We start from the raw sequence: 27,417 nt of genomic DNA, 5'->3' as shown, positions 1-27,417 counted from the left end.
CAGGCCCCGATCCCCGGTGAGGAAAGGCCGGTCACCCTCAGGCAGCTGCGGACAACAGGCCCCGATCCCCGGTGAGGAAAGGCCGGTCACCCTCAGGCAGCTGCGGACAACAGGCCCCGATCCCCGGTGAGGAAAGGCCGGTCACCCTCAGACAGCTGCAGACAACAGGCCCCGATCCCCGGTGAGGAAAGACCGGTCACCCTCATCAGCTGCGGACAACAGGCCCCGATCCCCGGTGAGGAAAGGCCGGTCACCCTCAGGCAGCTGCAGACAACAGGCGCCGATCCCCGGTGAGGAAAGGCCGGTCACCCTCATCAGCTGCAGACAACAGGCCCCGATCCCCGGTGAGGAAAGGCCGGTCACCCTCAGACAGCTGCAGACAACAGGCGCCGATCCCCGGTGAGGAAAGGCCGGTCACCCTCATCAGCTGCGGACAACAGGCCCCGATCCCCGGTGAGGAAAGGCCGGTCACCCTCAGGCAGCTGTGGACAACAGGCCCCGATCCCCGGTGAGGAAAGGCCGGTCACCCTCAGGCAGCTGTGGACAACAGGCCCCGATCCCCAGTGAGGAAAGGCCGGTCACCCTCAGGCAGCTGCGGACAACAGGCCCGGATCCCCGGCGGGGAAAGGCCGGTCACCCTCAGGCAGCTGTGGACAACAGGCCCCGATCCCCGGTGAGGAAAGGCCGGTCACCCTCAGGCAGCTGTGGACAACAGGCCCCGATCCCCGGTGAGGAAAGGCCGGTCACCCTCAGGCAGCTGCGGACAACAGGCCCCGATCCCCGGCGGGGAAGCTCCTGCCAGTAACTTTGTTTATCGCCTGTGCCTGTGAACTTTGCATTAATGAACTTGGGCACAGGTCCTCCAGACTAACACCACTGACCACAAGTCACCAGGAAGGACTCGATGTACACGGTGAACACACACAAAATGCTGGAGGAACTCAGCGGGCCAGGCAGCCTCTATGGAAATAAATTACAATTGACACTTCGGACCAAAATGCTTCGGCAGGTCTGGGGGGAAAAAGGCTGAGGAGATTTAAAAGGTGTGGAGGGGAGAGAGAAACACTCGGGGAGAGGTGAAGTAAAGAGCTGGGAAATTGATTGGTGAAAGAGGTATAAGGCTGGAGAAGGGGTAGTCTGACAGAAGAGGACAGAAAGCCATGGAAGGAAAAAACAGGGGAGGAGCACTGTAGGGAGGCGATGGGTGGCAAGGAGATAAGGTGGGAGAGGGAAAAGGGGGATGGGGAATGGTGAAGGAGAGGGATTGGGGGCATTACCAGAAGTTCGAGGGATCCAAGGAGACCTTGCTTTTTGGAAGTAAAATGTTCCATCTTTGGCAGATGGAGCAGAGGTGCTTGATGAAGCAGAACCCCAGTTTACAACAGGTCTCACCAATGTAGAGTAGGCTGCATTGGGAGCGGCAGAGCAAATAAATGACCCAGCAGATGAAGTGTTGCCTCACCTGGAAGGACATTTTGGGTCCTCAAATGGAGGTGAGGGAGGAGGTGAATAGGTACTTTGGCCACGTGCAGGGTTAAGTATCAGGAGTGAGACTAGTGGGGAGAGTGAATGGACAAGGGAGTCATGGAGGGAGTGATCCCTGAGGAAAGTAGAGAAGGGAAGAGGTAAAGATGTGTTTGGTGATCGGATACCATGACTATGTGGCTAGGCACAGCTCAAATACCATCTATATACCTGCTGATGATACAACTATTGTTGGCAGAATCTCAGGTGGTGACGAGAGGGCGTACAGGAGTGAAATATGCCAACTAGTGGAGTGGTGTCGCAGCAACAACCTGGTACTCAACGTCAGTGAGATGAAAGAGCTGATTGTGGACTTCAGGAAGGGTAAGACGAAGGAACACATAGAGTGAGCAGTTTGAAGTTCCTGAGTGTGAAGATCACTGATGACCTAACCTGGTCCCAACATATTGATGCAGTTATAAAGAAGGCAAGACAGCGATTATACTTCATGGCAACAAAAACATCTATAGATGTACCGTGGAGAACATTCTGACAGGCTGCATCACTGTCTGGCTTGGGGTGCTACTGCACAGGACCGAAAAAAGCTGCAGAGGGTCATAAATTTAGTCGGCTCCATCTTGGGTACCAGCCTTCAAAGTATCCAAGACGTCTTCAAGGAGCGGTGCCTCTGAGGCAGCGTCCTTTATTGAGGACCCGCAGCACCTAGGACATGCCCTTTTCTCACTGTTACCATCAGGGAGGAGGTACAGAAGCCTGAAGGCACACACTCTGCAATTCAGGAACAGCTTCTTCCCCTCTGCATCCGATTCCTAAATGGACATATTGAACCCATTAGCACTACCACAAGTAGTTAATATGTATTATTTCTGTTTTTGCACAGTATTTAATCTATCCAATATACATATACTGTAATTGATTTACATATATATATATAGATAGATATTGTACTTCTATATTATGTATTGCATTGAACTGTTGTTGCTACGTTAACACAATACAGGACATGACACATGACACCTGCCGGTGAGAATAAACCTGATTCTGATTCTGAGATGGTGGAGGTTTATGGAGGATGAGGTGATGGATGTGGACACTTGTGTGCTGGTAGGTTAGGACAAGAGGAACTCTATCACTGTTGAGGCAGAGGGAAGATGAGGTGAGCACAGATGTTTGGGAAATGGAGGAGATGCAGGTAAGGGCAACGTCAATAGTGGGGGAAAGGAAACCCTGTTCTTTACAGAGAACATACCTGATGTTCTGGAAGGGGAAACTGCATTCTGGGAACAGATTCAGTGGAAATGAAGGAGTTTAGAAAAGTTACAGGATATTGGGTGGGAAGAGGTATAGTCAAGGTACCTGTGGGAATCAGTAGCTTTATAAAGTATGTCAGTTGACAGTTTGTTTCCAAAAATATGGGCAAAGGGGAGGGAAGTGTTTGAAATGGACCAAGTGAATTCAAGTGCAGGGTGGAAATTAAAGCTGATGAAATTGATAAACTCAGCATGGGTGTATGAAGCAGCACCAATGCAGTCATTAATGCTTCTGAGGAAGATTTGGGAGCATTACTGGGGAAGGCCTGGAACATGGACTGTTCTACGTAACCAACAAAGAGACAGTCATTACTGGGGCTCATGCAGATACTCATGGATAGCCCTCGAATCTGAAGAAGGTGGAGGACGGAAGGAAGATTGGTGAGGGTGAGCACCAGTCCTTCCAGCTGGAGGGGAACTGGTTTGTTCTTTTATTGAGAAAGAAACAGAGAGCTGTAAGGTCTTCTTGATGGGAGATAGAAGTTATAACTGGACATCCATGGTGAAGATGAGGCGGTCAGTGTCTGGGAATTGAAAATTGCTGAGGAGATTGAGGGCATGAGAAGTGTCGCGGATGTGGGTTGGGAGGGATTGACCTGAAGGGTTTAGAATGGAGACAATGTATGAGGACAAGTTCAGTGGGGCTGGAGCAGGCAGGGACATAGGCCAACTGTCTATCTCGCTTTTCAGGAATTCCCTTTCAGTTGTTCTTTACACTGAACCAGGCTCCGCGCTCCGGGTTCATTTATATTCAGACCTCTTTAATGTGTTTCTGATCCCACCCTGACGTGGAAATTGCCGCGATTCCTGCCCAGAGAACACTTGGAGCAACGTTGTTCATTCCCGAGTCTGCAGCGCCCCTAGTGGACATTCCCGGTACTGCAGGGTTCAGCAGCTCCCGAACGTGAATGGACCTTGAACCGGGAAGTACCGGGAGTTAACATGGCTTCGAAAGGACAGGTCGAGAGTTTAACAGAGGAGGTAATTTGTCCCATCTGCCTGGATTTCTTCACCGATCCGGTGTCACTGGAGTGTGGACACAACTTCTGCCGCTCCTGTATCACACGGTGTTGGGAAAGGGAGGAGAGAAACTCCTGCCCGGAATGTAGAGAGGAGTTTGCAGACCGCACCCTCAGGGTCAGTCGGGTGTTAGCAAGACTGGCCGAAAAAGCTCGAAAACTGCACCTGAAGCCGAAAGGGAAGGAAAGTAAACTTCACTGCGAGGAACATGAGGAAGAACTGAAGCTGTTTTGTGAGACGGACAAGACTCTGATCTGCCTGATCTGTAGAGATGCGCGGGAACACAAGTCTCACAACTTCATGCCGGTTAAAGAAGCCGTTAACATTTACCAGGTAAAAATAACCCGCTTTCGATCGTCTGTTTATGTTGTGTCTTTTTTTGTCTGATCCATTTCTCCTTTAATTCCCAGGATCGGGTTAAATCTTCCTTGGACTCTCTCACAAAAAGACAAACAGACTTCCAGGAAATGGAGCAGCAACAGAAAGAGAAGATTTCTGGAGTTCGGGTGAGGCTCCTGAGCAGAATTTCCAATATTGTTGTGCAGTCTTGTTTCCTTTAATGAAGAATAGCAGAGTATTGCAGCTCCAGTAACCTGGGATGATCTTCTTCTCTTCGGCGGTTGGCACCCAGCTTAATGGTGCATTACCGCCACCTTCTGCTCCGGAGTGCGGATCAGACGATAGACTTAACGTATGAAATGCCTTCTCCCGTACACATACACATACACATACACATACACATACACATACACACCCTAAACTACACTTTATCCTTCTTTCTTTGGCCATCCGAGTACCATAATCCTGCTTATTCATCATAATCCTATAAAAAAAACCTGTATCCCTTAAGAAAGCTAAAAGTACCCAGACTTGTGCTCTCTCACCCATGCCCAGTAACCCTTTTAATGTGAATTCCTGCACCCCCAATTCCCTTAGATTAATTGTCATCATCTCCCTCTGTATCCTAAGCTTCCTGCAACTCAGAATTATGTGTTCTACTGGCTCCTCTTCCTGACATTCCTCACACAAACCTGTCTGGTGTGTCCCTATCATTTACAATGTTTTGTTTAGTGCACAGTGCCCCAACCTTAACCTCGTCCACAGTTTCCTCTCTTCTGTATCCACTGCCTACCCTAGTACCTGTAACACTCTTTTGTATTTGATATAAATGCCTCCCTTTCCCCTCTCTGTCTCATCTTTCTTGCCAGATTTGGATGATTTTTTCCCAGATTACACACTTAGCCTCTGATTTGCTGATACTAATTTGCATTTCTATATTTTCTTTCTTTAATGCTCTCTTTACCAACTCATCCACCCTCTCATTCCCCTTCACCCCTACATGAGCTGGAACCTGTAGAAATTTTACCTGACCTCCCTGATCTGTAACTCTTGTGACTGACTGAAGGACTTCATAACGTACATTTTGCCGGATGTTTGAGTGAGAAGACTTTAAACTTGCTAGAACCGAGGATGAATCTGAACATATCAGTTTGGGCTTTGGCTTTGGCTCAATCAGGGTTCGGCGAGAACAGGCAGAGGGGAGGTTGAACAGGGCACGACTGCGCAAGCACGTGAAGTACGGCCTCTGAGATCAGCGGGGGAATTTAAAAAGCGAGCAGAGGCTGAGTACGAGCTTCACTCCAGGTGAGGAAAGGCCGGGTAAGCTCCTTTAATTAATCTAATTAGATTAGGAGTAGGTAATGGAGGCAGCAGTTAGGGCAGTTGAGTGCTTCGTTTGCAGTATGTGGGAAGTCAGGGCGAGCACAGCTGTCCCTGATGACTACACCTGTGAAAGGTGCATCCAGCTGCAGCTCCTGACAAACCGAGTTAATGAACTGGAGCTGGATGAACTTCGGATCATTTGGCAGAAAAAAATCAGGAGTTACAGGGAGATAGTCAACCCTAAGAGTCAGGAGACAGGTAGCTGAGTGACTGTCAGGAGAGGGAAGGGGATTAGACAGGAAGAGCAGAGCACCCCTATGGCCGTTCTCATCAATAATAAATGTACCGTTTTAGATACCGTTGGTGGGGACGACCTACCACGGACAAGTTGCAGTGGTTGCATCTCTGGCACCGAGACTGGACCCTCAGCTCAGAAGGGAAGGACGGAAAAGAGAAGAGCGGTAGTGATAGGGGATTCAATAGTTAGGGGGACAGATTGGACGTTCTGTGGAAGAGATTGAGAATCCCGGATGGTCTGTTGCCTCCCTGGTGCCAGGGTCCACGATATCTTGGATCGACTTCTCAATATTCTCAAGAGGGAGGATGAACAGCCGGATGTCGTGGTCCATGTAGGGACCAATGATGTGTGTAAGAAGAGTGAGGTGGTCCTGAAAGGTGAGTTTAGGGAGCTAGGTGCCAAGTTAAAGGACAGGAACTCCAGGAGAGCAATCTCAGGATTGCTACCAGTGCCACGTGCAGGTGGGTTTGGAACTGGTAAGATAGTGCAGATCAACATGTGGCTGAAGACGGTGCAGGAGGGAGGGCTTCAGATTTATAGATAATTGGGCAGTTTTCCAGGGAAGGTGGGACAGTTTACATCTGAACTGGAGGGGGAACAAATATTCTTGCAGGTAGGTTTGCTAGAGAGGCTCCAGTGGATTTAAACTAGATACAAGGGGGGAGGGGTACCAAAGTGTAGGAACAGATGTATTTGAGAAGGAAGAAAAAGAAGATAGTAAAGTTGTTTGCACTGTCAGAGATAACTAGAGAGGAAGAGGTGGAGAATTTCTTAAATGCATTTATTTTAATGCAAGGAGCATTGTAAGAAAGGAGGATGAGCTTAGAGCATGGATTGATACCTGGAAATATGATGTTGTAGCTATTAGTGAAATTTGGTGTCAGGAGGGGTGTGATTGGCAACTGAATATTCCTGGATTTCGTTGCTTAAGGGGTGATAGAATAGGAGGGACAAGAGGGGGAGGTGATGCATTGCTTGTCAGTGAAAATATTACAGCGGTTCTCTGGCAGGATAGATTAGACGGCTCGTCCAGAGAGACCATTTGGTGAAATTGAGGAATGGGAAAGGTGTAGTAACACTTATAGGGGTGTATTATAGACCACCTAATGGGGAGCGAGAATTGGAGGAGCAAATTTGTAAGGAGATAGCAGATATTTGTAGTAAGCACTGGGTTGTGATTGTGGGAGATTTTAATTTTCCACACATAGACTGGGAAGCCCAATCTGTAAAAGGGCTGGATGGTTTGGAGTTTGTAAAATGTCTGCAGGATAGTTTTTTGCAGCAATACATAGAGGTACCAACTAGAGAAGGGGCAGTATTGGATCTCCTGTTAGGGAATGAGATAGGTGAGGTGACGGATGTATGTGTTGGGGAGCACTTCGGGTCCAGTGATCACAATGCCATTAGTTTCAATATAATTATGGAGAAGGATAGGACTGTACCCAGGGTTGAGATATTTGATTGGAGAAAGGGTAACTTTGAGGAGATGCGAAAGGATTTAGAAGGAGTGGATTGGGACAATTTGTTTTATGGGAAGGATGTAATAGAGAAATGGAGGTCATTTAAAGGTGAAATTTTGAGGGTACAGAATCTTGATGTTCCTGTTTGGTTGAAAGGAAAGGTTAGAAGTTTGAGAGAGCCATGGTTTACAAGGGATATTGGAAACTTGGTTCGGAAAAAGAGAGAGATCTACAATAAATATAGGCAGCATGGAGTAAATGAGGTGCTCGAGGAATATAAGGAATGTAAAAAGAATCTTAAGAAAGAAATTAGAAAAGATAAAAGAAGATATGAGGTTGCTTTGGCAAGTAAGGTGAAAGTAAATCTAAAGGGTTTCTACAGCTATATTAATAGCAAAAGGATAATGAGGGATAAAATTGGTCCCTTCGAGAATCTGAGTGGACAGCTATGTGTGGAGCCAAAAGGGATGGGAGAGATTTTGAACAATTTCTTTTCTTCTATGTTCACAAAGGAGAAGGATATTGAATTGCATAAGGTAAGGGAAATAAGCAGGGAAGCTATGGAAACTATGACAATTAAAGAGAAGGAAGTGCTGACGCTTTTAAGGAATATAAAAGTGGATAAATCTCTGGGTCCTGACAGGATATTCCCTAGGACCTTGAGGGAAGTTAGTGTAGAAATAGCAGGGGCTCTGACAGAAATATTTTGTCATTAGAAACGGGAATGGTGCCGGAGGATTGGTGTATTGCTCATGTTGTTCCATTGTTTAAAAAGGGTTCTCAGGGTAAACCTAGGCCTGTAAGTTTGACGTCAGTGGTGGGTAAATTAATGGAAAGTATTCTTAGAGATGGTATATATAATTATCTGTATAGACAGGGTCTGATTAGGAACAGTCAACATGGATTTGTGCGTGGAAGGTCATGTTTGACAAATCTTACTAAATTTTTTGAAGAGGTTACTAGGAAAATTGATGAGGGTAAAGCAGTGGACGTTGCCTATATGGACTTCAGTAAGGCCTTTGACAAGGTTCCGCATAGAAGGGTAGTTAGGAAGGTTCAATTGTTAGGAACTAATATTGAAGTAGTAAAATGGATTCAACAGTGGCTGGATGGGAGATGCCAGAGAGTAGTGGTGGATAACTGTTTGTCAGGTTGGAGGCCGGTGACTAGTGGTGTGCCTCAGGGATCTGTACTGGGTCCAATGTTGTTTGTCATATACATTAATGATCTGCATGATGGGGTGGAGAATTGGATTAGTAAGTGTGCAGATGATACGGTGTTGTGGATAATGAAGTTGATTTTTAAAGGTTGCAGAGAGATTTAGGCCAGTTAAAAGAGTGGGCTGAACGATGGCAGATGGAGTTTAATGCTGATAAGTGTGAGGTGCTACATTTTGGTAGGAATAATCAAAATAGGACATACATGGTGAATGGCAGGGCATTGAAGAATGCAGTAGAACAGAGTGATCTAGGAATAATGGTGCATAGCTCCCTGAAGGTGGAATCTCATGTGGATAGGGTGGGGAAGAGTTTTTGGTGTGCTGGCCTTTATAAATCAGAGCATTGAGTATAGGAGTTGGGATGTAATGTTAAAATTGTACAAGGCATTGGTGAGGCCAAATTTGGAGTATTGTGTACAGTTCTGGTCACCGAATTATAGGAGAGATATCAACTAAATAGAGTGAGTACAGAGGAGATTTACTAGAATGTTACCTGGGTTTCAACACCTATGTTGCAGAGAAAGGTTGACCAAGTTACGACTTTATTCTTTGGAATGTAGAAGGTTGAGGGGGGACTTGATAGAGGTATTTAAAATTATGAGGGGGCCAGATAGAGTTGATGTTGATAAGCTTTTTCCATTGAGAATAAGGGAGATTCATACATGAGGACGTGAGTTGAGAGTTAGGGGGCAACCCCAATCATAACTCCACTCCACCACGTCATCAATTGTTCCTGATTATATGCTCCATGTTCCTACCTCTTTTCCACAAGGCCCCATCATCCGCAAACAGTGACCTACCTATCTCCACTGGTACCTCTATGAAGACATAATGATGAAAAGTATCAGAGTAATCACATTACCCTGAGGTGTGCCTATGTTATGCTAAAAAAGATCTAGGCTAAGGAGCGCTCTTGAAGTTGCTGCATCTTTACAACAGATTGTGGGAGGAGGTAAGATTACCAAGTGCATGGAAAGAAGCAGTAGTCATTCCAATAAGGAAACCTGGCAAAGATCCATCAAAACAGGCCAATAGCATTAACGTCAAATATATGCAAGTTAATGGAAAATATGATAACAGAAAAGTTATCGTATGAGCTTGAGAAGAGAGGAATGCTGGCAAGTTATCAGAGTGGTTTTAGGAAAGGAAGGAATTCCATAGACTCAGTGATAAGGTTAGAGACTGAAATAAGAAAGGCTTGGGCAAATAGATTCAGTAGTTGCAGTGTTTTTTGACATAGAAAAAGCCCATGACATGATGCACAAACTACACAAGATGGGGGGTTGGTGGAAGAGTTTTTAATTGGATAAAAGAATTCAAGTTCAGATTGGGTCGGAATGATCAAATCAGTAACCTGGGATCGATCCTGACCTCCAGTGCTGCCTGCGTGGAGTTTGCACGTTCTCTCAGTAACCAGTACCTTCTTTTAGCCGACAATCCACTGGTGTTTGGGACAGCAATGAAGGTCGTCCATCTCCGGCAGTGTTCATGTCTTCTTTCAACATGTCAGTAGCTGCTTCTCGGTTTTCACTACTGTCGGTCATGCAGGTCCTGAGTGGAGACTCGGGAATAACATGGCACTCAGATGTAGAAAGACTCTTCATTGTTTCCGTAACAATTTTGTTTTACCAGTCAGTATTGTTAGCCCTGAGCTGAACCCATGAACCTGGAGGACCAGTGGACCACTCTTACTCTGGCCTCTACCCTTTGACCTGTTTGGCATGGGTGACCCTATCAAGGGTCAAAGCATAAAGCCCATATTCCAGCCAACAGAGTTCTTTGGGCCATTGAGGAGCACAAGCCTCCAAACCCAACAGCAAGGTTATGGTCCTCTTGGATGATAGTGGGCTGGACAGACCCTTCCATATCATGAGGAAATACATCAGGGCCAAATAATAAACCAGCCTCTCCTTTCATTCGACAGGAACAGTCACGAAGCATTCAGTCCCAGATCACATCCCAGTTTGATGAACTGCTCCGGATTATCACCGAGAAAGAGCAGCGCGCACTCCGAGATGTCAGGGAAGAAGAGGAGAGGATTCTAAATCTAATGGAGAAAAATCTTCAGGAGATTCAAGAGAATTTAAATTCCATCTATGAAGAAATCTCAAAGTTACGGGAACAGATGGATCATCAAGACAATATCATATTCCTCATGGTGAGAGATTTCAGTTTGGTCCTGTAAAAGTACATAGGCACAAAATTATGTATTTTAACTCAGTGTGGGATTTACAGATATTGGAGTTGTAAACTGTGAAACCAGTCAGATGTTTTGACTGTTCAGGGTTGTTGTCTTCAAACTGGCCTCTCACAACATCTGTACATCACAGGACTGTCTGCATCCTTCTGGGGAATGAGTTACTCTGATCAGAACACTGAGCCAGTAATCGCTTCTGTGATTCCCACATACAATATCCCCTGAGACTCAGAGTAACATCCCATTACACTAACAGATTGTGAGTGTGTCTGGTGCAGTGGGTGTGAGGGTTTCTCTGTTGATCAGTGGGAACTGATCCAGAATTCCAGAATGTGACCCACACATCGGATTTACCATCTATATCTGGTTTGTGTGAGGTTCAGTGTTTTGGAGAATTTTGCACTGTCTTTTGTTCTTCAGAAATATTCTTCATCAGATTATATCCCGTTTTCCATCAGAGACAGGACTTTCTGTCCATTCTCTCCTATCAGTTTCCCTGGTGCACAAGCCTCCTCCCACCTACTCACCACACCCAGTAACAGTGTCCCCAACTCCATGGTCCCTCATGTGTTTATCCAGCTTCCCCATTACAATCAATCTCTGCTGTTCCACTTCAGCCACTCCTGTAGCTGTGAGTTCCACATTTTCTTCATTACATTTCTTGTGGGATTTATTAACAACCAACTGATGTTTTATCTTTGACTTATGGTCTCCACACAAGCAGAAATATTTTTGATCAAATTCATTCAGAATCTTAAATTCTCCATCTGATCCTCCTTGACATCGTATCCAGATAAAAACAGACAACCTGTCCAGTCTCTCCTGTAAGTTCCTTCTCACAGTTATGGTATAATTCTCATAATCATTCCTTGTACTTTCTCCCATGGTTCTATGTCCCTCTTTCTCCGTTTCTGTCAGGGGGAATTTTCAGCAGTTTTTAATAACTTGTCTCAGATTCCTGCTGTCGGGATGCCGATGGTCAGTTTCAGTCAATTGAGATCTGTGTTTTATTTACTTCAGGAGGAAGCTCGTCAGAAGAGGAGGTAGGATGTGCTCCTTATGAAAACTTTGTATGGATTTGTAAAATAGTTCAAATATTACTGATGCTTACTTTATAACCAACTGTGTAATATTTACAGGATCAGTGAGGATGCCCACACATTGTCAGTGACAGATGGTGCCCTATTGGTTGAAAAATTCGATCACCCCTATTTGCTCAACATAGCATCAGAAGAAGTGATTGGCGGCATTAAACAAGGTAAGACATAAGATTCATTTGTTTATGAGACACAACAAATTTATAATCAGATGCAAAATATGGCTGTAATTATAGGCTGAAGGGAAACTATAAGACACAGGAGTAGAATTAGTCTCTTTGGCCCATTGAGTTTCTCTGCCATTTAATCATGGCTGTTCCTTTCTTCCCCTCCTCAGCCCCTCTCCCCGGCCTTCTCCCTGTAACCTTTGATGCCATGTCCAATCAGGAATCTATCAATCTCTGCCTGAAGTACACCCAACGACCTGGCCTCCACTGCTGCCTGTGGTGATTAATTCCATAAATTCACCAACAGCTGGCTAAAGGAATTTCTCCGTATCTCTGTTTAAATGGATTTCCCTCTTTCCTGAGGCTGTGCCCTCTTGTCCTAGATTCCCCACCATGAGGAACATACTTTCTACATCTACTCTGTCTAGGCATTTCAGCATTTGAAAGGTTTCAATGACATTCCCCCTCATCCTTCTGAATTCCAGAGAGTACAGACACAGAAATGTCAAATATTCCTTGTATGACAAACATTTCATTCCCAGAATCATCATTGTGAACCTCCTTTGAACCCTCTCCAATCCCAGCTCATCTTTTCTTAGATGAGGAGCCCAAAGCTGTTCACAACACTCAAGGTGAAGCCTCACCAGTGCCATATAAAGTGTCAGCATCACATCCCTGCTCTTGTCTTCTAGATCTCTTAAATCAAATGCTAACATTACATTTGCCCTCCTCATCACTGACTCAGTCTGCAACTTAACCTTTAGGGTGTTCTGCACAAAGACTCCCAAGTCCTTGTGCATCTCAGATTTTTGAATTTTCTCCCCTCTTACAATACAGTCTGCAGATCTATTTCTACTACCAAAGTGCATGATCATGCATTTTTCAACATGGTGTTTCATTTGCTGCTTTCTTGCCCATTCTCCTAATCTGTCTAAGTCCTTCTGAAGCCTATCTGTTTTCTCAACACTATCTGCTCCTCCACTAATCTTTGCATCAGCTGCAAACTTAGCAACAAAGCCATCCATTGCATCATCTAAGTCATTTATATACAGCATAAATTGAAGTGGTCCCAACACCAACCCCTGCATTCACCACCAATTACTGGCAACTAACCAGGATGTGATAATCTTATTCTCACTCACTGCCTCCTACCAATCAGTCAAGGCTCTAAACTTGCCAGTAACTTTCCTGTAATACCATGGGCTCTTAACTTGGTAAGTAGCCTCGTGTGGCAACTTGTCAAAGGCCTTCTGAAAATCCACATATACAACATCCCCTTTATCTTATGCCGAATCTTCACAAAGAATTCCAACAGGTTCATCGGTCAAGATTTTTGCTTAAGGAAACCATGCTGAATTTGTCATAGCTTGTCCTGTGTCACCAAGTACTCCATCACCTCATCTTTAACAATTGACACAACATCTTCCCACCCACTGAAGTTAGGCTAACTGGTCTATAATTTCCTTTCTGCTGCCTCCCTCCTTTCTTAAAGAGTGGAGTGACATTTTCAATATTCCAGTCGTCTGGCACCATGCAAGAGTCAAATGATTTTTGAAAGATCATTACTAATGGCTGCACAATCTGTACCACTATCTCTTTCAGACCCCGAGTGTAGTTCATCTGGACTGAGTGATTTACGTAACCTTAGGTCTTTCAGTTATTTGAGCACCTTCTCCCTTGGAAAATTAACTGCACTCACTTAGTTCATCTGCCACCTCCTTGTCCCTTGTTATTATTTCTCCGGCATCATTTTCTAGCTATCCTACATCCATTCTCATCTCTTTTATTTTTACATATTTGAAAAAGCTTTTACTATCCACTTTGATATCGTTTGCTGTATTGCTTTCATATTTCATCTTTTCCCTGCTAATGATTCTTTCAGTTGCTCTCTGTAGAGTTTTAAAAACTTCTCAATCATCTCTTCCCACTATTTTTTGCTTTGTTGTATGCCCTCTCTTTTGGTTTTACATTAGTTTTGACTTCCCTTGTACTATTTTACCATTTGAGTATTCCTTTGTTTTTGGAGTACATCCATCCTGCACCTTCTCATTTTCCCCCGAAACTCACTCCATTGCTGCTCTGCTGTCATCCCTGCCAGCACCTCCTTCCAAATTATTTTGGCAACTCCTTTCTCGTACCACTGTAATTTCCATTACTCCACTGTAATACTTCTATGTCAGACTTTACTTTCTCCCTATCGAATTTCAAGTTGACCTCAATCATTTTGTGATCTCTGCATCCTTGGGTTTCCTAATCGCCTCCGGTTCATTACATAACACCCAATCCAGTATAGCTGATCCCCTAGTAAGCTCAACGACAAACTGCTCTAAAACGCCATCGCTTAGGCATTCAACACACTCACTCTCTTGAGATCCATTTCCAACCTGATTTTCCCAATGGATCTGTATGTTAAAATCTCCCATGACTATCATAACATTACCATTTTGTCACGCCTTTTCCATATTAGACCATATGATATAGGAGCAGAAGTAGGCCATTTGGGCCTTCGAGTCTGTTCCGCTATTCAATCATGGGCTGATCCAATTCTTCCAGTCATCCCCACTCCCCTGCTTTCACCCCTTACCCTTTGATGCCCTGGGTAATCAAGAACCTATCTATCTCTGTCCTAAATACACCCAAATCCTGAAACGGCAAGATAGGGTCGATGTGGAGAGGATGTTCTTTATGGTGAGAGCATTCAGAACTATAGAGCATAGCTTCAAAATTGAGGGGCGACACAATAGCAGAGAGGTAAGTAGGAATTCTTTTGGGCTGAGAGTGGCAAATCTGTGGAATGCTCTGCCACAGACTGTGGTGGGGGCCAAGTCCATGTGTATATTTAAGGTGGAAGTTGATAATTTCCTGATCGGTCAGGGCATCGAAGGGTCTGGCAAGAAGGCACGTGTTTGTCATGGAGAGAGATCCAGGACCAGCCATGATGGAATGGTGGAGCAGACACGCTGGGTTGAACAGCTTAAGTCTGCTCCTATGCTTAATGGTCACAGAACCAGACTTAGTGCCAGAGTCCCACCACCATGGCTCTCCTCTGTTCGGTCAACACCCCCAACAGTATCCAAAGTGATATAACTGTTGTTGAGGGGGATGGCCACAGGGGCACTCTACAATGGTTCCTTAACCATTTTCCATAAGATGTAGGAGCAGAAGTAGGCCATTCGGGCCATTGAATCTGCTCCGCTATTCAATCATGGTCTGATCAAATTCTTCCAGTCATCCCCAATCCTCTGCATTTTCCCCATACCCTTTGATGCCCTGGCTGATCAAGAACCTATCTATCTCTGCCTTAAACACACCCAATGACTTGGCCTTCACAGCCGCTCATGGCAACAAATTCCACAGATTTACCACCCTGCCATGAAAGTAATTTCTCTGCATCTCAGTTCTAAAAGGACGTCCCTCAATCCTGAAGTCGTGCCCTCTTGTCCTAGAATCCCCTACCATGGGAAATAACTTTGCCATATCTTGTCTGTTCAGCCTTTTAACATTCAGAATGTTCCTATGAGATCCCCTCTCCCTCTCCTGAACTCTAGGGAATACAGCTGAAGTACTGCCAGATGTTCCTCATATGGTAACCCTTTCATTCCTGGGATCATTCTTGTCAACCCTTTCTAAGTATATCCTTTCTAAAATAAGGAGTCCAAAATTGCACACTATATTCCAAGTGTGGTCTCACGAGTGCCTTATAGAGCCTCAACATCACATCCCTGCTCTAATATTCTATACCTCTAGAAATGAATGCCAATATTGCATTCGCCTTCTTACAACCGACTCAACATGGAGGTTAACCTTCAGGGTATCTTGCACAAGGACTCCCAAGTCCCTTTGCATCTCTGCATTTTGAATTCTCTTCTATTCTCTTGTAATCTGGGGTCCACATCTCAGCTACTATTGGGAGGCCTGTATATACCCTTGCATTTTCATAACTCAACCCATAAGCATTCAACATCTGCCATTCCTATGTCACGTCTTTCTACTGATTTGATGCCATTCTTTACCAGTAGAGCCACACCACCCCCTCTGCCTATCTTACTATCACAATTTAGTGATGGCCACAACATCATACTTGACAATCTGTAATAGTGCAATAAGATCATCCACCTTATTTCTTATCGTCCATGCTTTGAAATATAACACTTAGAGTACTTCATTTGTTACCCTTTTTGATTGTGCATCCCTAATGCACTGATACTCACCCTGCTGGCTGTAATTTTGTTCTATCATCTGCCTGCCCTTCCCGACAGTCTGACTGCAGGCTATCTTTGCTTTTTTTACCATCTGTCCTATCCTGAGTCCCATCACTCCAGTTCCCATGGATGGTAGTTTCTTTTTCTGAGCGATCAGCAATATTTCAGAGCACATCCACAATATCCTGAAATGGGAGGGTGAGCAGTCAGAGGTCATGGTGCATTTTGCTACTGCAGCCTCCGTGCCCCCAGTTGGCCCCCATTCGCCTAGGGTGAAGCACTGTCGCTCCGCCAATAGTGCAATACTTTGGTGTAAATACAGAGTAATGCCCCCCCCCGCAGTGCATGCTCACAATACAAATACCAGGCAATACACCCAAAAGCGAGTAAATAATTGTAACTTCATGGTTATCCCTTGGTGATGGGTTAGTAGAAACAGATAATCTAAAGGCACCAACTAAATAAATTTATCAGTTTGTGCACATAATATATTTAAATACATTGAAGCTCACGCCTCCGGTTCCATCAACAATGACCTTCCGAGCCTTTGACCACCATCCGAACCGCCAACGTCCAGTATCCACCGCTCTGCAAATGCTGTCTGCTCCTCACATGTCCGTCCTCATTGCTCTCCTCCCAAAAAAGACCACAAACTCCTGCTCAGCTTACACGTAGCAGATAGCATAACAGTTCTCCATTGGTTATTTTCCGCCTTATCGGTAGTCATAACCGAAACATACCACACATTTCATTACAGCATTACAGAGAAGCCATTTCATTATAACAATACAGAGAAGCCATTTGTTAGCCTGAACAGTTAACACCATTGTCACTGGTACTGAGAGTCCTACACTACTAACGACATAGGTTGAAAACAGAGAAAACATAGATTTAAACAGAGAGAGGAGAAATGGGCTAAAAATTCTGTATCTGAATGCACGAAGTGTCAGAAATAAGGCGGATGAGCTTGAAGCTCAGGTGCGAATGGGTAACTATGATGTTGTTGGGATAACGGAGACATGGCTGCAGGGAGATCATACCTGGGAAATGAATGTACAAGGGTATACGTGCTATCGTAGGGACAGAAATGTGGGCAAAGGGGGTGGGCTGGCCCTGTTAGTGAGGAATGAGATTCAGTCCTTTGCAAGGGGGGACATAGGATCAGGAAAAGTAGAGTCTGTGTGGATAGAACTGAGGAACAGTAAGGGCAAAAAGACCCAAATGGGTGTTGTCTACAGGCCACCAAACAGTAGCATGGATATTGGGTGCAAGTTGAACAGGGAGTTAACATTGGCATGTGGCAAAGGTAACATTGCAGTAGTTATGGGGGATTTCAACATGCAGGTGAACTGGGAGAATCAGGTTGGTGCTGGACCCCAGGACAGGGAGTTTGTAGAGTGCCTACGGGATGCATTCTTGGAACAGCTTGTACGAGAGCCGACCAGGGACAAGGCTATTCTGAATTTAGTGTTGTGTAATGAACAGGATTTGATAAGCGATCTTGAAGTAAAGGAGCCATTAGGAGGTAGTGACCATAATATGATAAGTTTTTATCTGCAATTTGAGAAGGATAAGGGCAGATCGGAGGTGTCAGTGTTGCAGTTGAACAAAGGAGACTATGGAGCTGGCCAAGTTAAATGGACGGATATCCTAGCAGAAAAGACAGTGGAACAGCAATGGCAGGTATTCTTGGGAATAATGCACAAGATACAAAATCAGTTCATCCCCCAGAGAAGGAAGGATTCAAAGGGGGGGAAAGGGGCCACAATGGTTGACAAAGGAAGTCAGAGATTGCATAGCATTAAAAAAAAGGAAGTATGACAGAGCTAAGGTGAGTGGGAAGACAGATGATTGGGAAATTTTTAAGGAACAACAGAACTTAACTAAAAAGGCAATACAGGGAGAAAAAATGAGGTCCGAACGCAAGCTAGCCAGGAATATAAAGGAGGATAGCAAAAGCTTTTTTTAGGTATGTGAAGATAAAGAAGACAGTTAAGAACAATGTTGGGCCCTTGAAGAATGAATTGGGTGAAATTGTTATGGGAAACAGAAATGGCAGAAGGATTTAATAATTACTTTAGATCTATCTTCACTAGGGAGACGCAAGCAATCTCCCAGATATATGGATGGGCCAAGGACATAGGGTAACAAAGGAAATGAAACAGATTGACATTTGGAAGGAAACGGTGATGAGTAGACTGATGGGACTGAAGGCTGACAAATCCCCAGGTCCAGATGGTCTGCACCCTAGGGTACTAAAGGAGGTGGCCCTGGAAATTGTGGATGCATTGGTAATCATTTTCCAATGTTCCTTAGATTCAGGATCAGTTCCTGAGGATTGCAGAATGACTAATGTTATCCCACTTTTTAAGAAAGGAGGGAGGGAGAAAACAGAGAACTATCGTCCTGTCAGCCTAACATCAGTAGTGGGGAAGATGCCAGAGTACATTATTAAAGATGAAATAGTGACATATCTAGATAGCAGTGATAGGACTGGGCTGAGCCAGCATGGATTTATCAAGGGCAAATCGTGCTTGACTAATCTATTGGAGTTTTTCGAGGATGTAACCAGGAAGTTAGACAAGGGAGATCCAGTGGATATAGTGTACCTCGATTTTCAGGAGGCATTTGATAAGGTCCCACATAGGAGATTGGTGGGTAAAATCAGAGCTCATGGCATTGGGGGGAAGATATTGACATGGATAGAAAACTGGTTGGCAGATAGAAAGCAAAGGGTAGCGGTGAATGGGTGTTTCTTGGAATGGCAGGTGGTGACTAGTGGGGTGCCACAGGGCTCGGTATTGGGACCACAGCTGTTTATGATTTACATCAACGATTTAGATGAAGGCATTGAGAATAACATCAGCAAGTTTGCTGATGATACTAAGCTGGGTGTCAATGTGACATGTGATAAGGATGTTAGGAGAATTCAAGGTGACTTGGATAGGCTGGGTGAGTTGGCAGATACTTGGCAGATGACGTTTAATGTGAATAAGTGTGAGGGTATCTACTTTGGGAGTAAGAACAGAAAGGCAGATTATTATCTGAACAGTGTAAAGTTAGGTAAGGGGGAAATACAAAGAGATCTAGGAGTCCTTGTTCATCAGTCACTGAAGGTGAATGAGCAAGTGCAGCAGGCAGTGAAGAAGGCCAATGTAATGTTGGCCTTTATTACAAAGGGAATTGAGTACAAGAGCAAGGAAATCCTTTTGAATTTGTACAGGGCCCTGCTGAGACCACACCTGGAGTATTGTGTACAGTTTTGGTCTCCAGGGTTAAGGAAGGACATCCTGGCTGTAAAGGAAGTGCAGCGTAGATTCACAAGGTTAATTCCTGGGATGTCCAGACTGTCTTACGCAGAGAGGTTAGAGAGACTGGGCTTGTACACGCTGGAATTAAAGAGATTGAGAGGGGATCTGATTGCAACATATAAGATTATTAAGGGATAGGACAAGATAGAGGCAGGAAATACGTTCCAGATGCTGGGAGAGTCCAGTACTAGAGGGCATGGTTTAAGAATAAGGGGTAGGTCATTTAGGACAGAGTTAAGGAAAAACTTCTTCTCCCAGAGAGTTGTGGGGGTGTGGAATGCACTGCCTCAGAAGGTAGTGGAGGCCAATTCTCTGGATGCTTTCAAGAAGGAGCTAGATAGGTATCTTATGGACAGGGGAATCAGGCATATGGGGACAAGGCAGGAACCGGGTATTGATAGTAGATCATCAGCCATGATCTCAGAATGGCAGTGCAGGCTCGAAGGGCCGAATGGTCTACTTCTGCACCTATTGTCTATTGTCTAAAAAGGGAGAAATCCTGAGAGTACAGGGAGTTTGGAGGAAGCTGAGAAGCAGGACATCAAGGGTAATAATCTTGGGATTGCAGCCTGTGCCACGCAACAGTGAGGACAGGAATAGAATGAGGTGGCAGATAAATGCGGGGCTGAAGAATTGGAGCCGGGTCAGGGATTCAGATTCTGGATCATTGGGACCTCTTCTGGGGCAGGTGTGACCTGAACAAAAAGGACGGGTTGCACTTGAATCTGAGGGAGACCAATATCCTGGCGGGGAGGTTTGCTAAAATCTAGGGTTCAAACTAGATTTGTAGGGGGGTGGTAACCAAAGTGAAGAGGCAAAGGATGGGGCAGTTGGTGCACAAGTAGAGACCTTGTAGGGAGTTTGTGAGGAGGAATAGGCAGATGATAAAGCAAATATGCACTCAGCCTCACTATTTGAGATGTGTCTAAGTTAATGCAAGGAGTATCATAAACAAGGCGGATGAACTTAGAATGCGGATCAATATGTGGAACTCTGATGTCATGGCTATTACAGAGACTTGGATGTCTCAGGAGCAAGAATGGCTGAGGGTGTCAGGCTTCCGATGTTTCAATCACGTGTCACGGCTGCAGAAAAGGAGTAGGTCATTGAGGGATTATCTACCGAGTCTCTGTGGGTGCAAGTTAGAAACAGGAAGGGGCAATAACTCTACTGGGTGCTTTTTGTAGACCATCCAATATTAACAGGGACATCAAGGAGCAGATAATGAGGCAAATTCTGGAATGGTGCAATAATAATAGTGTTGCAGCGATTGTGATTTCTGAATATTGACTGGCATCCCCTTACAGCAAGGAGTTTAGATAGGGAGGACTTTGTTAAGTATGTTCAGGAAGGTTACTTGACACAATATGTAGATAAGCTAAATAGAGGAGAGGCTGTTCTTGATCTGGTATTGGGAAATGTACCTGGTCAGGTGTCAGATCTCTTGGTGGGATGCTTTCTGGAGGTAGTGATCACAACTCTATCTCCGTTACCATAGCTTTGGAGTGGGATAGGAGCAGACAGTTTGGGAAAACATTTAATTGAGGTAGGGGGAAATATGATGCTATTAGGCAGAAACTTGGGAACATAAATTGGGAGCAGATGTTCTCAAGGAAAAGCATGGCAGAAATGTGGCAGGTGTTCAGGGAACATTTACATGGCGTTCTACATAGATATCTTCCATTGAGGCAGGATAAAAGAACCATGGTGTACGAAGGATGTGGAAAATCCAGTTAAGAAGAAAAGTTTCAACAAACTAAGTACTGACAGGGGTCTAGAAAATTACAAGTTTTCCAGGAAGAAGTTTAAAAATGAAATTAGGTGAGCTAGAAGAGGCTTAGAAGACCTGGGCAAGCTGGATTAAGGAAAACCCCAAGGCGTTCTACAAGTATGTGAAGAGCAAGAGGATGAGCCGAGTGAGAATAGGAACAATCAGGTGTTATGGTGGAAACATGTGCACGAAGTTGGAGGAAGTCATGGAAGTACTTAATGAATGATTTGCTTCAGCATTCACCAGGGAAAAAGACCTTGGCAATTGTGAGGATTACTTACAGTGGACTGACATGCTTGAGCATATAGACATTAAGAAAGAGGATGTGCTGCAGCTTTTGAAAAGCATTAAGTTAGGTAAGTCACTGGGATTGGACGGGATATACCCCAGACTTCTGTGAGAAGTGAGCGGGGAGATTGCTGAGCCTCTGTTGATGACCTTTGCATAATCAATAGGGAAAGGAGAAGCACTGATGGATTAGAGGGTTCCAAATGTTGTTCCCTTATTCAAGAAAGGGAGTAGAGATAACCCAGGAAATTATTGACCAGTGAGTCTGACTTCAGTGGTGGGCAAGTTGTTGGAGAAGATCCTGAGAAGCAGGATTTGGAGAGACATAATCTGATGTCAGCATGGTGTTGTCAAGGGCTGGACTTGCCTTATGAGCCTGATGGAAATTTTTAAGGATGTAGCAAAACATGTTGATGAAGGTAGAGCAGTGGATGTAGTATACATGGATTTCATAGAAACATAGAAAATAGGTGCAGGAGTAGGCCATTCGGCCCTTCGAGCCTGCACCGCCATTCAGTATGATCATGGCTGATCTTCCAGCTCAGAATCCTGTACCTGCTTTCTCTCCATACCATTTCTCTCCCTTTAGCCACAAGGGCCGTATCTAACTTCCTCTTAAATATAGCCAATGAACCGGCCTCAACTGTTTCCTGTAGCAGAGAATTCCACAGATTCACCACCCTCTGTGTGAAGAAGTTTTTCCTCATCTCAGTCCTAAAAGGCTTCCCCTTTATCCTTATACTGTGACCCCTCGTTCTGTACTTCCCCAACATCGGAAACAATCTTCCTGCATCTAGCCTGTCCAATCCCTTTAGAATTTTATACGTTTCAATAAGATCCCCCCTCAATCTTCTAAATTCCAGTGAGTATAAGCCTAGTCGATCCAGTCTTTCTTCATATGAAAGTCCTGCCATCCCAGGAATCAATCTGGTGAACCTTCTCTGTACTCCCTCTATGGCAAGAATATCTTTCCTCAGATTAGGGGACCAAAACTACACACAATATTCAAGGTGCGGTCTCACCAAGGCCTTGTACAACTGCAGTAGAACCTCCCAGCTCCTGTACTCAAATCCTTTCGCTATGAATGCCAACATACCATTTGCCTTTTTCACTGCCTGCTGTACCTGCATGCCCACCTTCAATAACTAGTGTACAATGATACCCAGGTCTCGCTGCACCTCCCCTTTTCCTAATCAGCCACAATTCAGATAATAATCTGTTTTCCTGTTCTTGCAACCAAAGTGGATAACCTCACATTTATCCATATTAAATTGCATCTGCCATGAATTTGCCCACTCACCTAACCTATCCAAGTCACCCTGCACCCTCTTGGCATCCTCCTCACAGCTAACACCGCCGCCCAGCTTCGTGTCATCGGCAAACTTGGAGATGCTGCATTTAATTCCCTCGTCTAAGTCATTAATATATATTGTAAACAACTGGGGTCCCAGCACTGAGCCTTGCGGTACCCCACTAGTCACTGCCTGCGGTTCTGAAAAAGGACCCGTTTACTCCCACTCTTTGCTTCCTGTCTGCCAACCAATTCTCTATCCACATCAATACCATACCCCCAATACTGTGTGCTTTAAGCTTGCACACTAATCTCCTGTGTGGGACCTTGTCGAAAGCCTTTTGAAAATCTAAATATACCACATCCACTGGCTCTCCCCTATCCACTCTACTGGTTACATCTTTAAAAAATTCTATAAGATTCGTCAGACATGATTTTCCTTTCACAAGTCCATGCTGACTTTGTCTGATGATTTCACCTATTTCCAAATGTGCTGATATCACATCATTGATAACCGACTCTAGCATTTTCCCCACCACCGATGTCAGCCTAACCAGTCTATAATTCCCCACTTTCTCTCTCCCTCCTTTTTGAAAAAGTGGGGTTACATTAGCCACCCTCCAATCCTCAGGAACTAATCCAGAATCTAAGGAGTTTTGAAAAATTATCACTAATGCATCGACTATTTCTTGGGCTACTTCCTTAAGCACTCTGGGATGCAGACCATCTGGCCCTGGGTATTTATCTGCCTTTAATCCCTTCAATTTACCTAACACCACTTCCCTACTAATATGTATTTCCCTCAGTTCCTCCATCTCACTAGATCCTCGGTCGCTTACTATTTCTGGAATATTATTTATGTCCTGCTTAGTGAAGACAGAACCAAAGTAGTTATTCAATTGGTCTGCCATGTCTTTGTTCCCTATGATCAATCCACATGTTTCTGACTGTAAAGGACCTACATTTGTCTTGACCAATCTTTTTCTTTTCACATATCTATAAAAGCTTTTACAGTCAGTTTTTATGTTCCCTGTCAGCTTTCTCTCATAATATTTTTTCCCTTTCCTAATTAAGCCCTTTGTCCTCCTCTGCTGGTCTCTGAATTTCTCCCAGTCCGCAGGTGTGCCGCTTTTTTTTGCTAATTTATATGTTTCTCCTTTGGACTTGATACTATCCCTAATTTCCCTTGTCAGCCACGGGTGCACTACCTTCCCTGGTTTATTCTTTTGCCAAACTGGGATGAACAATTGTTGTAGTTCATCCATGCGATCTTTAATTGCTTGCCATTGCATATCCACCGTCAACCCTTTAAGTATCATTTGCCAGTCCATCTTAGCTAATTAACCTCTCATACCTTCAAAGTTACCCTTCTTTAAGTTCAGAACCTTTGTTTCTGAATTAACTATGTCACTCTCCATCTTAATGAAGAATTCCACCATATTATGGTCACTCTTACCCAAGGGGCCTCACACGACAAGATTGCTAACTAACCCTTCCTCATTGCTCAATACCCAATCTAGAATGGCCTGCTCTCTAGTTGGTTCCTCAACATGTTGTTTCAGAAAACCATCCCACATACATTCCAAGAAATCCTCTTCATCAGCACCCTTACCAATTTGGTTCACCCAATCTATATGTAGATTGAAGTCACCCATTATAACTACTGTTCTTTTATCGCACGCATTTCTAATTTCCTGTTTAATGCCATCCCCAACACTACTACTGTTAGATGGCCTGTACACAATTCCCACCAGTGTTTTCTGCCCCTTAGTGTTATGCAGCTCTACCCATATCGACTCCACATCCTCCAGGCTAATGTCCTTCCTTTCTATTGCATTAATCTCCTCTCTAACCAGCAATGCTACCCCACCTCCTTTTCTTTCCTGTCTATCCCTCCTGAATATTGAATATCCCTGGATGTTGAGCTCTCATCTTTGGTCACCCTGGAGCCATGTCTCTGTGATCCCAACTATATCATATTCATTAATAACTATTTGCACATTCAATTCATCCACCTTGTTAACGAATGCTCCTCGCATTGACACACAAAGCCTTCAGGCTTGTTTTTACAACACTCTTAGCCCTTATACAATTATGTTGAAAAGTGGCTCTTTTTGCTTTTTGCCCTGGATTTGCCTGCCTGCCACTTTTACTTTTCACCTTACTACTTTTTGCTTCTACCCTCATTTTACCCTCTGTCTCTCTGCACTTGTTCCCATCTCCCTGCCACATTAGTTTAAAGCCTCCTGAACAGCAGTAGCAAACACTCCCCCCTAGGACATTGGTTCCAGTCCAGCCCAGGTGCTGACCGTCCTGTTTGTACCGGTCCCACCTCCCCCAGAACTGGTTGCAAAGCCCCTATCATTGTATATGTCTAAATTTATCTTCAAATACTTTAATGATACATGTTTCTACAGCTTCCTCTGGCTGCAAATCCTACATATTCCCACCACAACAAGAAAGTTGCACTGCAGATGCCTTAAAAACGTTGCCCCCTCACCTTCAATCTACACCCTCTGGTTTTGGACTCCCCCATTCTGGGGAAAAAGACCATGTCTACACCTTACCTCTGCCCCTCATGATTTTATATAGCTCAATAACGGGTCACCTCTCACATCCAACGATCCAGGGAAATATCCCCAGCTTATCCAGTTTCTCATTTTGGTCAGCACTACTGAATTCGGCTGAAAAGCCCCCTGACCTCCACTTTAACGTCTCACTAATTCACTCACCCCATCCTTATCTGAATCCAGCTGTTGCTCCATTCCTTCCTCACACCCGTTTCCACTGGCTATCTCCCGTCGTTTTTTTCCATTCTTGACGAAAGGTCTCGGCTTGTGACATCAGCTGTTATCTCCCTCGTCCAGAATTCTGTGTGTGTGTTGAATGGGAAAACTCTGCTCTCCATTCCGGAGGAAAAACCAGGGAAATGCTGATTGTGCATACCCGACTGTGCCCTAAGCCCCCGGTCGCGGGACTGCGCTGCTCAGGTCTTCCCCCCCACCCCAATCCCCGAGGACTCTCTAATTCTCTGCTTCTCCCCCCAGTCTCTGTCACCCTGGATGTGGAAACGGCATATCCGGAGCTTGAGGTGTCTGAGGATCGGAAGAGTGTGAGATGGACCAAGACCTGGAGGGATCTCCCTGACACCGGGAAGAGGTTCACAGTCTGTAAATGCCCCCGCTCCCAGCACTCATCTGTGGGGGATAAGGAGTTGGAAGGGGATGAGGAGGGGTCAGAAGGTGATGAGGAAGGAGTAGGGGATGAGGAGGGGGAAGGAGATGAGGAGGGGGAAGGAGATGAGGAGGGGGAAGGAGATGAGGAGGGGGAAGGAGATCAGGATTTGGAAGTGGGGGGAATTGTGTTAGGGTCAGAGGGATTCACATCGGGGAGACATTACTGGGAGGTGGAGGTGGCGGGGAATGGTGACTGGAGTCTGGGAGTTGCCGCAGAGTCTGTGGAGAGGAACAGATGGGTTGGACTGAGACCGGAGACCGGATTCTGGATAATCCAGGGGCTTGATGACGAGATGTGGGTTCTCACCTCCCCTGAATCCCATCTCCCTGCCGGTCCCATCCCCGGGAGGGTGGGAATTTATCTCAGTTATGAGTCTGGGACAGTTTCATTTTACAATGCAGAGACGAAGTCCCATCTCCACACCTTCACTGGGAATAAATTTACAGAGAAATTGTATCCTTTCTTCGCGACTTGGGATGAAAACCAATGTCTGAGAATCCGCTCTGGTTCTGCTCCGGGTTTGTAATCGGGTCGTATCTGGGACCAGTGTCAGGAGAAAGTCAGTGTAAATATGAATGTGCGGAGAGTGAAATAAATACGATATGATAATTATCAATCTATTAATTTTAACTCGTTCACCACATCCGTCAACGGAACAGAAACACTGTGGTTTCAGCAGCAGCTGCGGGCGGCGGGCCCTGAGCTCCCCGGCTCCCAAAGTCCACCGGCAGAGTTAAATGGGGCAAGTGCTGGTGGTGCTGAGTGGAGAGTGAGATCAAGGTAGTTGATGTAGAAGTAGTGTATATAGATTTTAGCAAGGTTTTTGATAAGTTACCCCATACAAGGCTTATTGAGAAAGGATAGAGGCACGGGATCCAAGGGGACATTGCTTTGTGGATCCAGAATTGGCTTACCCATAGAAGGCAAAGAATGGTTGTATTCTGCATGGAGGCTGGTGATCAGTGGCGTGCTCTGGGATATGTTCTGGCACCCCCTTCTCTTTGTGATTTTTATAAATGACCTGGATGAGGAAGTGGAGGGATGGGTTAGTAAATGTGCTGATGACACAAAAGTTGGGGGTGTTGTGGAAAGTGTGGAGGGCTGTCAGAGGTTATAACAAGACATTGATAGGATGCAAAACTGGGCTGAGAAGTGGCAGATGAAGCCAGATCAGTGTGAGGTGGTTCATTTTGGTAGGTCAAATACGATGGCAGAATATAGTATTAATGATAAGACTCTTGGCAGTGTGGAGGATCAGAGGGATCCACAGGAGTCCATAGGACACTCAAAGCTGCAGTGCAAGTTGACTCTGTGGTTAAGAAGGTATACGCTGCATTAGCCTTCATCAATTGTGGGATTGATTTTAAGAACCAAGAGGTAATGTTAACCATATAACCATTAC

General features: G+C 44.9%; 1 protein-coding gene across 1 annotated transcript; it reads left to right on the top strand.

The window, feature by feature from the left end:
* The first annotated feature begins 3,718 nt into the window (after positions 1 to 3,718).
* On the top strand, positions 3,719 to 26,752 carry LOC132394839 (nuclear factor 7, brain-like). Its single transcript, XM_059971244.1, has 7 exons — positions 3,719 to 4,148; positions 4,226 to 4,321; positions 10,379 to 10,612; positions 11,672 to 11,694; positions 11,791 to 11,909; positions 25,826 to 26,034; positions 26,675 to 26,752. Exons 1-7 carry the CDS (start codon positions 3,738 to 3,740, stop codon positions 26,750 to 26,752), a joined length of 1,170 nt encoding a protein of 389 aa, XP_059827227.1. The 5' UTR covers positions 3,719 to 3,737.
* The last annotated feature ends 665 nt before the right edge of the window (positions 26,753 to 27,417 follow it).

Source organism: Hypanus sabinus, chromosome 5 (genome assembly GCF_030144855.1).
Source record: "Hypanus sabinus isolate sHypSab1 chromosome 5, sHypSab1.hap1, whole genome shotgun sequence".
NCBI lineage: Eukaryota > Metazoa > Chordata > Chondrichthyes > Myliobatiformes > Dasyatidae > Hypanus > Hypanus sabinus.
The sequence above is the reverse complement of the archived record's forward strand: the minus strand, read 5'-3'. Positions and strand labels throughout refer to the sequence as shown.